At 41.0% G+C, this 14,839-nt stretch overlaps 1 protein-coding gene across 3 annotated transcripts in view; it reads right to left on the bottom strand.

Moving 5' to 3' along the window:
* The window catches only part of fynb (FYN proto-oncogene, Src family tyrosine kinase b), a 98,639-nt gene that overhangs the window by 12,858 nt on the left and 70,942 nt on the right, over window positions 1-14,839 (bottom strand). For 2 of the 3 annotated variants that reach the window (XM_028604527.1, XM_028604528.1), the window contains 3 exons: window positions 13,180-13,283; window positions 11,910-12,059; window positions 2,229-2,393 (listed from right to left, as the gene is read on the bottom strand). In XM_028604527.1, the coding sequence (XP_028460328.1) occupies window positions 2,229-2,393; window positions 11,910-12,059; window positions 13,180-13,283 (419 nt within the window). Of the gene's footprint in view, window positions 1-1,733; window positions 1,890-2,228; window positions 2,394-11,909; window positions 12,060-13,179; window positions 13,284-14,839 lie in introns of all 3 variants that reach the window. The other variant, XM_028604529.1, reaches the window with a different exon arrangement.

The following is a 14,839-nucleotide window of genomic DNA, read 5'->3' as shown; positions in this document are numbered from 1 at the left end:
GCCAGAGGATGCAAAGACACTCCAATAAAGTAGTACTCCATTTATCTCATTCTGTGACAAGTTATGGGTGCAGGAGTATTAGTAGTGACCCAGAGGGAGGACAGAGCCCATCAGCTAACACGTGATCTACTGTACATGTGTTTGTGGGTTTAATTTAAGAGTAAGCCCATAAATCAGAGTAGGCTTCTTTAGCGATGCAGACATTCTGAGAGTCGGGACTGAGCGGGTGATGGTCACCTGCTGGGTTGTGAGGTAATATGATCCCAGAGGCCGGGTGTCATCTGGGACAAACCCTATCCTCAGTATCTGTCCAGCTGGAATACGACTAGAATGCACACCCTCATGTTCTGCAGTATGGAAGCCCAAAATGGACCAAACTAAACATTAGGAAATTATATGAATGAAAAGTGTAAAACATATGTAAATGAGCAAATTATTTAATTAATTAAAATGTATTTATATAGCTGAGGTTCTACGTATTTTTTCAAGGAAATGTGATTATATAGCCTACCTTTCAATTCACCTTTTCTTTGTATTGTATTTTTTGTTTCAGTTTTTACCTTCTTTTTTCATTGTATATTCAAATGCCTTTCTTAAGTTTCTTTCTCCCTTTGACATTTTTAAAAAAAAATGTTTATGTCATGTAAGGTTGTAATGCTCATTTGATGGAAATAAATGTCTTATTTATATATTAGTGCAATGCCAAATTGTGTAAACATTATTTGTATCTGAAAATATTCAAATGAAGTTAATAAAAAAAAAAGAAAAAAGCTAACATTTCATTAGCAGTAATGTTGATGAATAAGGACCACACTATTTAGCGGGTACGTAAGCTGTTTCCAAGTGCTACAACTGACTAGCTAATTAGCCATGTAGCCTGCGAACTGATGTAAGTAGTGTTCCTTCCCCCAGTGGATATTTGTTTGCTCAATTGTTTGGCAAACCAAACAATACAAGATGTATATGTAGATAAGAAGCCGGCATAGGCTTGTTATGTCATTAAACCAAATACTTACAGAAGTCCCCCGGATACTAATTTACTAAACAGATATGTACGCTATAGCAGAAAAAAAGCTAGCTTTTGTTAGCTAGAGTAACAACGCCAATGCCAAAGTTATTTTGTAACAACCAACTAGCTGTTTCTGTAAATAAATATTTAAAAATGCAAGGCCTCCCTTTCGTCTTTTAGCTTAACAAGTCTGCAGAATGCTAACTAGCTAGTTTTGAGTTTGACTGAGCATCAAAGTAAAGAGCAAATGTAAATAACAGCTGCTAGCCGCCCGATCACTTTGCTTACTTCGTCAGGGTTTTCATTTCACACGTGTTCCTTAGAGAGAACCCATACTATTCCTCTTTGGGTGCTTTGGTTTATACATGTTATATGATGATTATTAATCCATAATATCTGAAACACGTATTTAGTATTGCCCTTTTTGGAGTTCCATACTGCATTTAATACTGTACTCAATTAATTACAGCAACGTAGAAACTTGTGTTCATGAATAGGTACTGATTTTCAAAGTCTTATTTTATGGATTTTAGAAGAAAAAAAAAAGAGAATCCTGCAGGAATGCTGGAGAGGGAATAAAAAGCAGTCGCTTTCATCTCCAATTAGCAGACAAAATTGCAACTATTTTTTTGGCAGAATGCAGGTATTTATTTATTTCCAGGGTGGCCCAGGGTGAACATTTTAAAAAAAAATATAGAGGTACTTTTTGGGGGGATTTCCTTACCGTAAAAGACATCAGCAAAACATCCTGTCCCCAGCTTTAGTTCCAACTCAAGTGTGTCTCTGCTGACCTCCCAGGCATCATGACTCAAGCCCACAGTGTCAGGGATGTAGTTCACACACACGGCCGTTAAATTAAAGCACAAACCATCCGCACTCTCTACATGGGGAGGGAAGGCAAGGCACACAGGGTTAACTACTGGGGAGAGGAACATGCAGTAAGGGACATGGAAGGGAGCCATCTTCAGACTGTGAGAGCAGAGTCTCTTGACACATTGCATGTTTTTCCAGATGATTTTGGAAGGGAGGGGTCAGAAACCAGAAGCATTTCCCAGCCAAAAGCCCCAAACTGAGAATGATCCAAATTTCCTGCCCCATTTTCTCATTTGATCCACTCCCTTCCCCAGGCCACATTATTTGCTTGTGTTGTGGTGTCTCTGCTAGCTCAGTGTGGCCCCTTCCATGCAGCCTCTTCGTCCGGCGGTCCCTGGATCCGTACCCATCCAGACCTCCCCAAACTGTCCGTTCCCAAGACGCTTGATGAGCTGCAGCGACTCCCGCGGGATCTCCCACACGTCTTTGGTTTTAACGGACAGGTCGGCGAGGCGGGGCATCCCTTTGTGGCAGGGAACCACCAAGCGACAGCAGAGCCCGGCGGCTCGGTCTGCACACGCCGCACAGCGATGCACAAACGGGACCATAGACAGAGATGTACAGAGAGTTAGCAGAGCATTCTGCAGGAGAGGGGAAAGCCTCAAGGCGACACAAGAACTAAAAACAAGGGCAACAAAGAGTAGAGTAAACATGGAGCTGAAAAGCCGTCTGCTTCCAGGTCAGGGGATCCATCAACGATCAGTCTAATGCGGTCTCCACGGTCCTTACTGATCACCAGATTTATTTATTTTTATTTGTATATTTAACAGGGACAATGGACAGCCATTGACTGTCCTACAATTAGCTCATTAGCTACATTTAATCATCAGTCAACCAGAGTGCTGCCAGGTCACACACATCTCAGCACACATAACCATAGAAATAAACAAGACTAGAATAGACATTCCCATTCAAATCAATATAGCAAATATGGTCATAGTAGAAGTCATTTTTATGTGTACCGTTGCCGTTGCAAGAGCTGTGACCATTCTATTTCTATGGTCAACACACAATGCTAAGAGCCATTTTCTTTTGAACTAGTCAAAGGACCACAGCAAACAATGTGCATTCTACTCTCACTCTAGCTTGGATGCCAGCCGAACTTAGCCCCGCCCACAAAATTCGAGGTCGGGAAGTTCGGTCTGGAGTCGCTCCGTTGAGAAGCAATTATTGCCCGAACAGGATCTGTTCAGACCAATCACATTGTCGGAAAGATGATCAACAGTAACAGAATCAATCACGTCACCAAAGAACGCTTGGGTTGAATTTGGCGCTAGAACAAAGCCGTGAATCAGAGAAATAAAACGTGTTTTCGCCGATCCATCTCTAGAAATGCAACTGTAGCGAGCATGTCACTATCACTAACGTTATCCACATTTATATTTACAAGAAACAAATGATATATCCAACTTCAAAAAAGTCTAAAAGTCGGAAGTTAGAACGAATGCATTGTGCAAAGAGTGGTTGCTATGGAGACGATACACAGTGTTGAGTTCCGTTGCTCTGATTGGTTGATTGGTTGGAGGTCTATCCAATGAATGCAGAGGCATTTCTTTTCCTGGTTCGGTTGGAACACGCCCCATAATCACAGCCCAATGGAGCGGTTTCAGACTCACATTCTGACTAGAATCTGAGTAGGACCACGTCAGGCTACTCTCACTCTACACTCACTCTTTATTCATTCTATGAATAAAACATTCCCAGGAATTTATCTTCAGGAGCAGCAAGACAGCAGTGCTGTCACAGTCCTAACACCACTGATTTCACACATCAACATCATTCTTCTATTCATGGAAAGCACTACTCAGCCTGTAAAAACAGTTGTGTATATGTCTATTGCTGATGTCGTCATGGTTATTCTGATGATGTCATCATGTTTTTTTGGCTTGGGCTTGGAATCTACAAATCTGTAATGGAAAGCCTGAGTTATAAACTGGGGGCATAGTGTTTAAAAATTATGACAGGGAGGCACTATTTAGTTGCATTATGGGAAGTGTAGGTTCCAGCACTTTTGGACCATAGACCCATAGTAGTTTCTGCACAGATTTGGACCATATTTTCATTCTGACTCTTGCTTAACCTTATTGACAGTATCAAAGGAAATGGCTGGAGTAATAAAAAAAAAAAAAAAAAAAAAAAGAAATTCTGACCATTTCAATGGATGATATGCTTCCTTACCGGCAACTTTTACCTGTCCTTAATTTCCACCAGCTGCTATTTGCAGACATGTATTATAACTTTAACCGGGATAGACTACACAATTAATCTTGGCCGAGAGATGTAGATACAATACTTTCTCTTTCTGACTTGCATTTTATTATCTTCAGGAACAATTAGCAGTGTGGTATACACAGTTTATTATAAGTACACCTACCTAAAACAAACTCAGTCTGATAGACTGTTGGAAGCGTTTCTGTGTTGGCAAGAATAATACCTTAGGTCAGCGTTTCACATGAACCATTCTCTGTCAGTTGTATTGAAGTCCATTCCATCCTTTTATTGATGATTATTGTTCCATCTCTTGCATTCAAAGGGTAACTACTGTTCTTTTTACTACCGGTCCTGCAACAAATCCTTCATGAAAGTACTAATGTTCAGATTCTGTTGAAAGGGTTTCAGAGAGGAGATGATTCCACTATTTGATCATTTTGGAGGCTGCAGTTTGTGATTCTGTTGAACCGCATTATACAGAGAGGGGTTTCTGTTATTTAGCCTACCCTCATTGATATAAATGGGGTGGACAAAATGGTACAGTCTTTTTTGGCAGAGTGTGTGCTCCGTTAACAACTGGTACATTACACCTGGCAATTGAGGTAAGCAAATATAAAGGCATTCTTTAGGAGTAGTGTTTATGTGGTTTTAGGATTTTGGTGTTTTTGTAGAAGAGTTTTTATTTTGTGTTTCATTAAAAGGCTGGGCACTATATTATTGCTTCTGAGGGACTCGTTGCATTTTGACCACAAGGACCAGGTACTATATTTAGTTCTGGGGACATTTTCCAGGGCCTTTTAACCTCCCCCAGATTGGAGGGTAGTATTTTCTGAAAGTACAGGAACCTTCGGGGTGGGGTTTGCATTGATGACCGTTGCGGATTAGTGAACCACACACAGACTGCAGCTTCAACCCGCCGACTGCTTCATTCATAAAACAAGGAAGTACTCTCATATCTATTTGGGACCATTTTAGGATGAGGGGAGAACATTGCTCTCTGTTTGATAACGTTAAAAGTAACGAGAGGCTTTCCTGTCGGCTTCCTGACTCATTTTAAAAAAGACAAGAGAGAAAAAGAGAGAGAGCGATCGGGCGAGCTGCAGGCTGCAGAGACGTTGCGCTGCGAGCTCAGGCAGGCGCAGAGAGCAAGTGTATTTTCTGACTGTGTCAGAGCAGTTGTGTTCTAAAGCACAGTGAGACAAAATCTATGTTTTTTAGATGAAACAGGTGGCACACTGAACTTCAGCTGCAGCTGTTCGACCCTGCACCACCAGCAGCCCTCATCCTCATACAGTCATGTTGCTTTGTCGTACGTTTTTCGACTAATTTGCGCAATCTTCACGGATCTTTAGACCACGGTGGAAATGCAGACATCAATGCCACTGTCAACATTAGGCTAAAGGAACCTGTTAGTTTCTTAAAATGGACATATTATACTTTTTTGTATTTTCTGTCATATCTACAATGTTATAATGTCGGATTTTCATGTTAAACGTGGCCAAAACGTAAAATAATCCCATGAGCTAAAACATTCAGATTTCCAACTGTTCTGAACGCTCCGTTTTCAACAGTTTTTTTCTACTCTCGGCTAAGTCTTACGCAACTCTAAGCCGGTCTTTTCCAGCCTTCTCTGATTGGTCATCTGCTCCAGGTAGGCAGGACTGGAGTGTAGCTACATGCTAACAGGCGTAAAAGTCATCTTTGCTGCCAGTGTTGTTAAATTCTTCCCAATTCCAGTTCACATTACCCCTGAAAGATTTCCGGTTGTGTAGTATTTGGTTTAAAAGCCTTTATCTGTAGAAAGAGCTGCTATATTTTATTAGTGTCCACTGCTAACTATAGTAGCTACATGCTAACGGCAGTAAAAGATGTCGTCTTGGCTGCCAATGTTGTTAGATTCTGAAAAAAGTGTCTTTTGAACATTAAAGCATGTAAACTGAAAATGTTCTAGTAGAATCACAAAATACAAGTATGAACCTGAAAATGCTACATAATAGTTCCCCTTTAAAAGTTGTTCCAAGAACTAAAAACAAGGAACGTTGGGTCAAAACGCAGCTATAGATAAACCAATATAGCTACATGTAGCTTTGGAGTTATGTTTTAGGGAAACCTGGTAGTAAAATGTTATTTAGGGCATGGTTTTCTCTGCTGTATATTTGAATCTTTTTGTAGTGGGCCCCATCTTGCTAAATAAATGTACAGTAAAAGGTTGTCATCCATCTGCTAAAGCTGGAGAACCAAAGCAGCAAGTGTGGGTGCAGGTCATAGAAAAAGTAGGGATCTATGTTATAGCTCACTATGGCTAATGACTCCCATACACTTTACGATAATGACAGTAATTTATGTCAAGAGAAAGCTCTGGCTGCCAGTCACTCTTCTGGGAAATGTACGTCAAAAACATAAGATGGAGCACAAGGACTTTATGCACCGTGAGAAGCATTAACGACCATGCCTGTTGTGCTCCAGCTGCTTCCATTTTGATCCTCTCTGGCTGTATATGCTTGATGACACCATCTCGTCTGTGTCATAAAATCAAAACATCTCTTGCTTTTATTCTGGAGGAAGCTCTCATGTTTGCCTACACTTGATTAAGCCAGTGGATTAGGGCAGAGTTTCCGTTGGTACCTCCATGCTAATATCTAGTGAGACACCCCCCTCCTTAATACTGCAAGTACAAAGTGATAAGGCCCAAGGTTGTTTGCATGAGGCAGTAAAAAAGAGATAAAGGCCCGTGTCTCACCCACGGGAGTGTTCAACCTGTAGCTCGGCCATCAACGCTGCCTCAGCTGCTCCACTGAGCCATTGATCAATACAGCTCTATGTTGACTGTGCTGGCTGTCATAAAACCTGTCAATATGTGGACCGTAACCACGTACCACGCATCAAAACAGTCAGTGTTTTCTAGAAAGGCGTGGCAGCTTCAAATGATTCATTTTGTGCTTTGATTGGAGTTAGTTACAAAGTTACATCCTTTACTCCCCGATGAAAGCTTTTTATTTGTAAAAAAAAGTATCTCTCGGCTCGATCTTTGTGAGGGAGCAATTATTCAACTTGCTAAACTAGATTTTAGCTCACATTAACTTTTGGCTTTCTAATCATTTTTAAAAATGTCTCATTTCATTTCTAACTTTGGCGCCGCCAAGTGGTAGTTTGAAAAACCTTCCACTGATCCAACCTGGGGACAATGACTGAATGAATGGACATAGACCAGGACTGTCTCATGTTCCTACAAACAAAAACATCAGAAGAATTTGAAACTTGCTATAATCACATATAACTTTAATACATAGTGGCCTTAAATTGTGACTATGCAATTACAGCATGTGGGCTCATTGAATTTCCCTTCATTTTCCTAAGATTCTCTTGAGTCAGGTCATCATAAGGAAAAGGAACTACACCCGCCAACCGTAAACATTAATGACCTACTCCTCAGCTATGCTAGCAGTATCAGTTAGCTATAAATTAGTCTATATTGACAACGGTTCATTTATTGCTTATTTTTTGGGCATTTTAGGCCTTTATTTTTATACGACAGCTGAAATCATGAAAGGGAAGAGAGAGGGGGAATGCAGCAAAGGGCCGCAGGTCGGAGTCAAACCCACGGCCGCTGCATGGAGGAGTAAAACTCTATATATGGACGCGCTCTCTACCAGGCAAGCAACCCAGGTGCCCCACTTCAAACCCCGGTCCCATCGAGGAAACCATTAACCGGAACCTCGGAGCAAAGTTACACACTGAAAATTGCAAGTTGTGAAGAAAATAATTCAAATTATTGACTCAGTAAGTCATTATTTGGATTTACTATCTCATAAATACTTAATGAGTCAACATTGGTTAATGTATGAGATAATAAATCAACATTTAGACTTGCAATTTCTATCTAAAAAAATTGGACTTAGTAGTTCATAATTATGAGATAGCAAGTCAACATTTTCTACTCAATTTTGACTCATTTTAAATTAGTATCTCATGATTTTGATGTCTGTTTCCTTTCTTTTATTGGATGAATTTTGCAAGGCTTCTTTATGCTTAGGACTCAACTTTGTAATTGCAAGAGGATGAACTGGTTGATCTCTCAAACCTTACATAATCTCACTTCAAACACGATCTGCATTCACATTTGCAGCGTAGGTGATTCTCAAGGCCACGTGTTTTTGCTTTCTCGTGTGTCCCGTTCCATCTGAAGAACAGCAACAGTACACGATGCCCAATATGCTCTTTAGCTCTTTAAAGACATGAACATAGAGGAAAGCAGAAAGCAATCAAAAGCACAAGCCCTGAAAAGAGTCAAGGTTATACGGCTCATACGTCATCTGGAAGGGTAAATCATATATGGTGAGAATGTAAAGGGACGGTTAATGTGCCATGACACATACACACAGAAAATCCATGGTGTTGATTTTAGGGCTGAAACATCGATATGTCAAAGTGCCAAGTAGAGCGTGACAGGATACTTTTTTTTTTTTTTTTTTTTTTCAGTGAGAGAGCGATAAAACACAGACTCAGTTATACTTTGTACATCATCGTTACTCTGAGACACAGAGAGAAACAAAGGGAAACAAAGTGAAAAAAGAGGAAAAACACAGAGTACAACTAAGGACAATAATCGCTGTCTCCGCCTGTAATCTGTGTGTCAGATACGTGTTAGCAGCACAGATGCAGGGGTCAACACACACACACACACACACACACACACACACACACACACACACACACACACACACACATCTGGATAACATGACGCAAACTGTAACTCACACACTAACTCACTCTGATTAAGATGAGTCCCAAATAAGTGCTTTTCTACTCTAACGTGACATCATATTTCTTGGTATTTTTTCTCAAAAGCCCAGAATCTTTTAGGGTTTTAAAATAATAGGTTTCAGGAGTGAAAATGAATATTCCTATACATTTGTTGTGTTCTGGTTTCAGAATGATAAAGACAGTTAGGGAACGATTAGACACAATGATGTAAAAAGTTGAAAAAAAAAACGTTGAAAAAGCGACAAAAGTCTCTAAGAAAACGTCGACAAAACCGAAAAAGCTTTAAAAACGCCAGAAAAAGCGACAAATACGTCAAAAAAAGCGACACAAACGTTAACAAAAGTGGAACGTTGAAAATAGCGACAAAACCCCCCAAAAAAGGCAAATAAAGTGAGAAAAAAAAAGCCGTCTAGGTATAGGCTGAGCCCCGAATGTTTTCAACGTGTGGCTCCGCCCCTGCTCATGGTGAGTGCCACCTTTTATTCCTGTATGTGAAAATGGGCTGCTGGAAGACCAGATGCAATTATAGTGTAACAGTGTCTGCTTAATGCATTCTGGATCAATTTAGGGAAATGGACACCGGACAGAAGAGAAGACTTTAAAGTTGCTATTTGGGCAAACGCTCTCCATCTCCATCATAACATATCTCTCTATGGCAACATCTGTCTGTTTCCCTTTTTAATGCAGGGTGGGCAATGCAATGCTTCATGGGCCATATGGCAGCCAGACCACTGAGTACAAGTTTTTCAAATATATTTTTTGGTGCTTTGAGGACCACAAGCCGAGGGTCATCTAGTTCCATTATATTTGAGAGAAGGCAGACATGTCTACGGCCGATATCTCCAACTCTGGGCAACTCACACCAAAACAATGTAGACTTATACATAACACTATAGGTAAGAGGAGAAACGTGTATTTTTGATTTCGGGGTGAACTCCACTTATTTTAACTTAGTATATCATGCATACTGATTATATACAATTAACTGGAATACATCGCTAAACTCCACTTTATATCAAGGCTGAAGACCTTTCTTTGTGATGCTGCCTTTCTTTAAATAACTTATTATATACACTTCTTATACTGCACTGGAACTTTTATTCTCGTATTTTATCTGTTTTTTGTAATTGTTTTAAAATCTATAATGCGTAGTTTTTGTCTCCCACATTAGGAATTCTAAATAATGAGTTGGGACTGTTGGCACGTCCCAATAATAATAATAATAATAATAATAATAATAAACTTTATTAGTACCTTTCATAAACAGAATGCAGCTCAAAGGGCTTTACATTTGGAGCATTTAACACAATAATAGAAAATAATAATAATAATAATCTTTTTTTTTTAAGATTATTTTTTGGGGCTTTTTCCCTTTATGGCAAGTGACAGTGGATATATATGAAAGGGGGAGAGAGATGGGGGATGACATGCAGCAAAGGGCAGCAGGGCGGATCCAAAGACGCGCCGCTGCCCCCACATGGGGCGAACGCTCCCACTGGATGAGCTAGAGCTGCCCCGATAACAAATGCTTAGGCCCCGTTGATTTGGACTCTAAGCGGTTAGCCTAAGTATGTTCTTAGTATTTGTTGTGATTATATGAATTTATATACAGACGTTTAAGGAACATAACGACCGGAAAATTGGCAGTCTTAATCCTTAACCCCCTACAAGCACGCCATATGGCAACAGTGGCAAGGAAAAACTCCCATATTCCCAGAAGAAACCTTGAGCAGAATCTGACTTAATGGGGGGAGCCCATCTGCTTCTGGCTGGCTGCAGCTCTAATAAATGCCGTCCAATGTAGAATAATCCAAAAAAGTAGTCTTAAGATAAATAGTTAACTAAAAGCTCTCATACACAGGTATGTTTTCAGGTCTTTTTTAAAGACATTCACTGAACTCGCCTGTCTGATGTACAGAGGCAAGGTGTTCCATAGCTTTGGTGCATGGTGGATAAAGCAGCGGCTCCACTTTAATTAAAAGATTAGCATTGGAAGATCTAAGTTTCCTTTATGGTTGATAAGATACTTAAATCTCAGAGATATATGAAGGTGCTATGCCATTCAGAGCTTTATAAGTAATTAACATAACCTTAAAATCAATTCTTTAAGAAACAGGGAGCCAGTGCAGCTCTGCTAACATAGGGGTGATGTGCTCTCTCTTTTTGGTCTTAGTTAAAAGTCTAGCAGCAGAGTTCTGTATGAGTTCCAATTTCTTTATATGTTTTTTTGGGAGACCAGTAAAAAGTGCATTGCAGTAGTCTAACCTACTAGTGATAAAGGCATGGATTAGTTTTTCTGCATCTTGTTGAGTTAAAAAGGGCCGTACTTTGGCAATGTTTCTCAGGTGAAAATGAGCTGTCTGGGTAACTTTACTGATCTGGGGCTTGAAGCGTAACTCTGTATCTAAGATGACACCTAGGCTTGTTACTTGTGGTTTGACCTGGTGTGCCAGGTTTCCAAGATTACTAAGAACGGTGTCTCACTTTGATTTTGGTCCAACCAGAGGTACCTCTGTTTTGTCATCATTTAGCTTTAGAAAATTGTTGCTCATCCACTGATTAATGGAGGTTAAGCATGTGATAAATGAATCAATGATACAAGCCTTCCGTGATCGCGCACGTGCCCCCACCACTCCCCCACAAAGTTGCTAGTAGCCACCATGGTAGCCATGGAAGATTAAAAACACATGAAATGAAAGCGGTTATTATCTTCACTCGAGCTTCTGAGTGCGAAAGTCGCCGGACGCCCCAATCTTCTGAACATGGTCATACTGAGAAATCCAGAGAGAGTTGTGTGGAGTTGATAGTCTTAATTAACTTTGTAGCAACTCATTTGGCAATGGCTTGAATGTAACGGACGCTCATTAATATAAAAAAGTTACACAGTAAAGCTTTAACTGCTCTTTCATGTTTTATGTATAGCACTTTGAATTGCCCTGTTGCTGAACTGTGCTATACTGTACAAATAAAGCTGCCTTGCCTTCTGAGTTTGTCCTTAACACCCATCATGATCTAAAAGCAGCGTGAATCATTCAAAGCGTAGCGTTTGTACCTGAGTAGTGCTGAACCAGCTGCTGCAGCGTGTCAAACTGAGCCCTGGTGGTGATGTAGTAGCCGCCACTGTCCAGCTTGCGGATCTTATAATGCTTGACATGGTCACCTTTCACATCGTCCCAGTCCCGTATGGACAAGGAGAAGGCACCTGGGGGGCGGGGGGGGGACACAGTACACGCCAAACATCAAGAATTCTCCACGATTTAAATCAGGAAACATCTCATTATGGCTGGGCAATATATCGATATTATACCGCCATTGATATATCAGGATAGATATCGGCTTATATTTTGGAAATCATAATATTGTGATAAGAAACAAGTTTATTCTTTTCCTTGGTTTTAAAGGCTGTATTACAGTAAAGAGATGTCATTTTCTGAAATAACCAGACTTATTAGCTGCTTTATTATTTGCCTTTACCCACTAAGTCATTGTTTCCCCATTATTGGTGATTGTTTATCAAAACTCTCATTGTGTTAAAGGTGCCCTGCCACACAAAACCGTTTTAACTTGTATTTTTAAAAATATCTTAGGCTCATATGTGTTTGTGTTATGTGGTGAATGTGAAAATGAACTGCTACCTCCTCTGTCAGCTCTAGCCACTGAAAAGAAATAAGAGGATAAATCAGGCCAATTACAAAAGCTGGTCAGTCTGACATCATGTTGCCTGAGCTCATTACTATTCATGAGCTCGCCCAGTTGCCTTGGGTAAAGGATACTGACAGCCTGGCTCTCATTGGCTAGCCATTAGCCAATCAGAGTCAAGCAGCTTAGCTCGTTGAATATTAATGAGAACTGGCACAAATCGAGCCGAGTGTTCCTGCAGGCTTTCTATACCACGCTAGAATGTCTTGAAACAAGGTAACCAAGTTACAGAGTCCATGGTAGAACTTCAGACATTACAAGTCATGAAATACGTGTGGCAGGGCAGCTTTAATATTTTGTCAAACCACCAATAGTCAAGCCTACAATATCGACGCAATATTGATATTGATGTATTTGGTACTGTTCACGGAGCGGATGTGCTGCACACGGCGTAGGATTGTGTGAGTCATAGGAGACACAGTGAGCGTTCCCTCTGCGATTGCTGTCGTTTCTCCAGTTTTAGTGGAAGCGTAGAGTTGGAATGTACGCGTGCAATGTAGCCTTGTCACTTAAAAAAACATGCTGCTGTGGAAACAATTTGGTAGGCACTCAAAAAGCACTTGTAATGACGCTCTCAGGCTGGTGTGAGTGTGAGTGAATCTGTCGTGTGTGTGTGGTTTTACCCTTTGTGGTTTCACTCTCCCGGATGAGATAGGTTCCGCGAGGGTTGCCGGTGGACAGCAGCTGCCTCTCGGCATCCTTACGGCCCAATTTACCAAAGTACCAGCTGCAATTACAGGACATGACATGTTAACTTAGAATTCACTGCAGGACCGCCTTGTTCTCTTGCTCAATTCTTTTTGCTCCATACCATTTCTTATTCATTTTTAACACAAAAAACAAACAATTTGCAACACGAGCATATCTACCAGTACCACACACAGTACCAATACTACTGTAGTAACTATTAGGCATTGTAGCCAATAGCTTTTGACTCTACACACCTGTCATAAAGAACTTTGTTGATGTTGTAACCTGAAAGTCCTGATAAAAGCACTTGGGATCAACACAATTAAAAAAAAAAAAGCTGCTCAACTCAGTGCAGATGTTGGAAACGTTTTCCTTTTCCCTGCTTCCCCGAAACACATGCACATGTGACTGAGCCAGGCTGACTGCCCGCACAAACGCTTTCCAGACCCAATGGTTCCATCCGTGGCGATTCTTTTGTCTGAGGATATAGCTGTTAGAGCGTGTGCACGTTCAAAAGTAGTTTTAGTTGTGCAACAGAAAACTTCGATTCCACCAGTTTAGAATGCCAACACAAAGGAAGAGGAAGGGGACGGATTTCCGGGCCGAAAATTAGGGACATCCTGCGGAATTTCTGGAGGCACCTGAACATCCCGGATATAGACTATATGGCCGTGACTTGTTCAAGGCCTGCAGCCCTCGTTTCTCATTAAACTGCAACCAAAAGCAACGGGCAACAATAAGACGGAGGTAAACTTTTTGAACTTACACGTGGTCTGAAACTACACCGAGAAAAGAAGAAAAAAAACAGCAAAATGTGAGCAGTGTGACACCAAAAGGGTTCATTTCACAGAGGTAGATCTGTGTTGATAAGAGGAGCTGCACCCACGCCCCCTCTGTTTTTAATCCCAGCATGCTCCAGTGAGAGTCTACCTCACAGTGAACTGAATGAATCCTTCAGAAGCCTTGTTCTGACTGAAGGGTGGGTGGGTCGGGGTCAGGTCTGTGTCAGCAGCCAATGCTATTCACAGACAAAACCACACACAGGATGAGAAAGAAAAAAATACTTTCATTTCCTCCTCATCATATGTTTGATTGAAACCTAAAATGGTTTAGGAGTGAATGAACTGTCAAATAAAAAAAAAAAACTCCCCCACCAACTTGGATATATGGACCTCTCACCCACAGCCTGGCTGGCATTTCAGTTTCTAAATTCATCTCTTTGTAGTGTCACATAAATGCCTTTTTATCAGGCCCTGCAGAGAAAGTAGAAACTGTGGGATGACGACGAATTTTTTGCCTGAATTTCGTTCCTCAGAAGATTAAGGCTGCACGTGTGCGGCTGTCAGTCTGAGGCCTTGCCTTCTCTAATCTCCAGCTACTTTAGAGCACATTCTAGGGCCAGTGTACTGTAGGTCTCTGAGGAGCACACACACACACACACACACACACACACACACACACACACACACACACACACACACACACACACACACACACACTACTTACTCCTTAGCCTGGATGGAGTCCACTAGAGCCACTCACACACACACACACACACACACACACACACACACACACACACACACACACACA

Source organism: Perca flavescens, chromosome 18 (assembly GCF_004354835.1).
Source record: "Perca flavescens isolate YP-PL-M2 chromosome 18, PFLA_1.0, whole genome shotgun sequence".
NCBI lineage: Eukaryota > Metazoa > Chordata > Actinopteri > Perciformes > Percidae > Perca > Perca flavescens.
The sequence above is the reverse complement of the archived record's forward strand: the minus strand, read 5'-3'. Positions and strand labels throughout refer to the sequence as shown.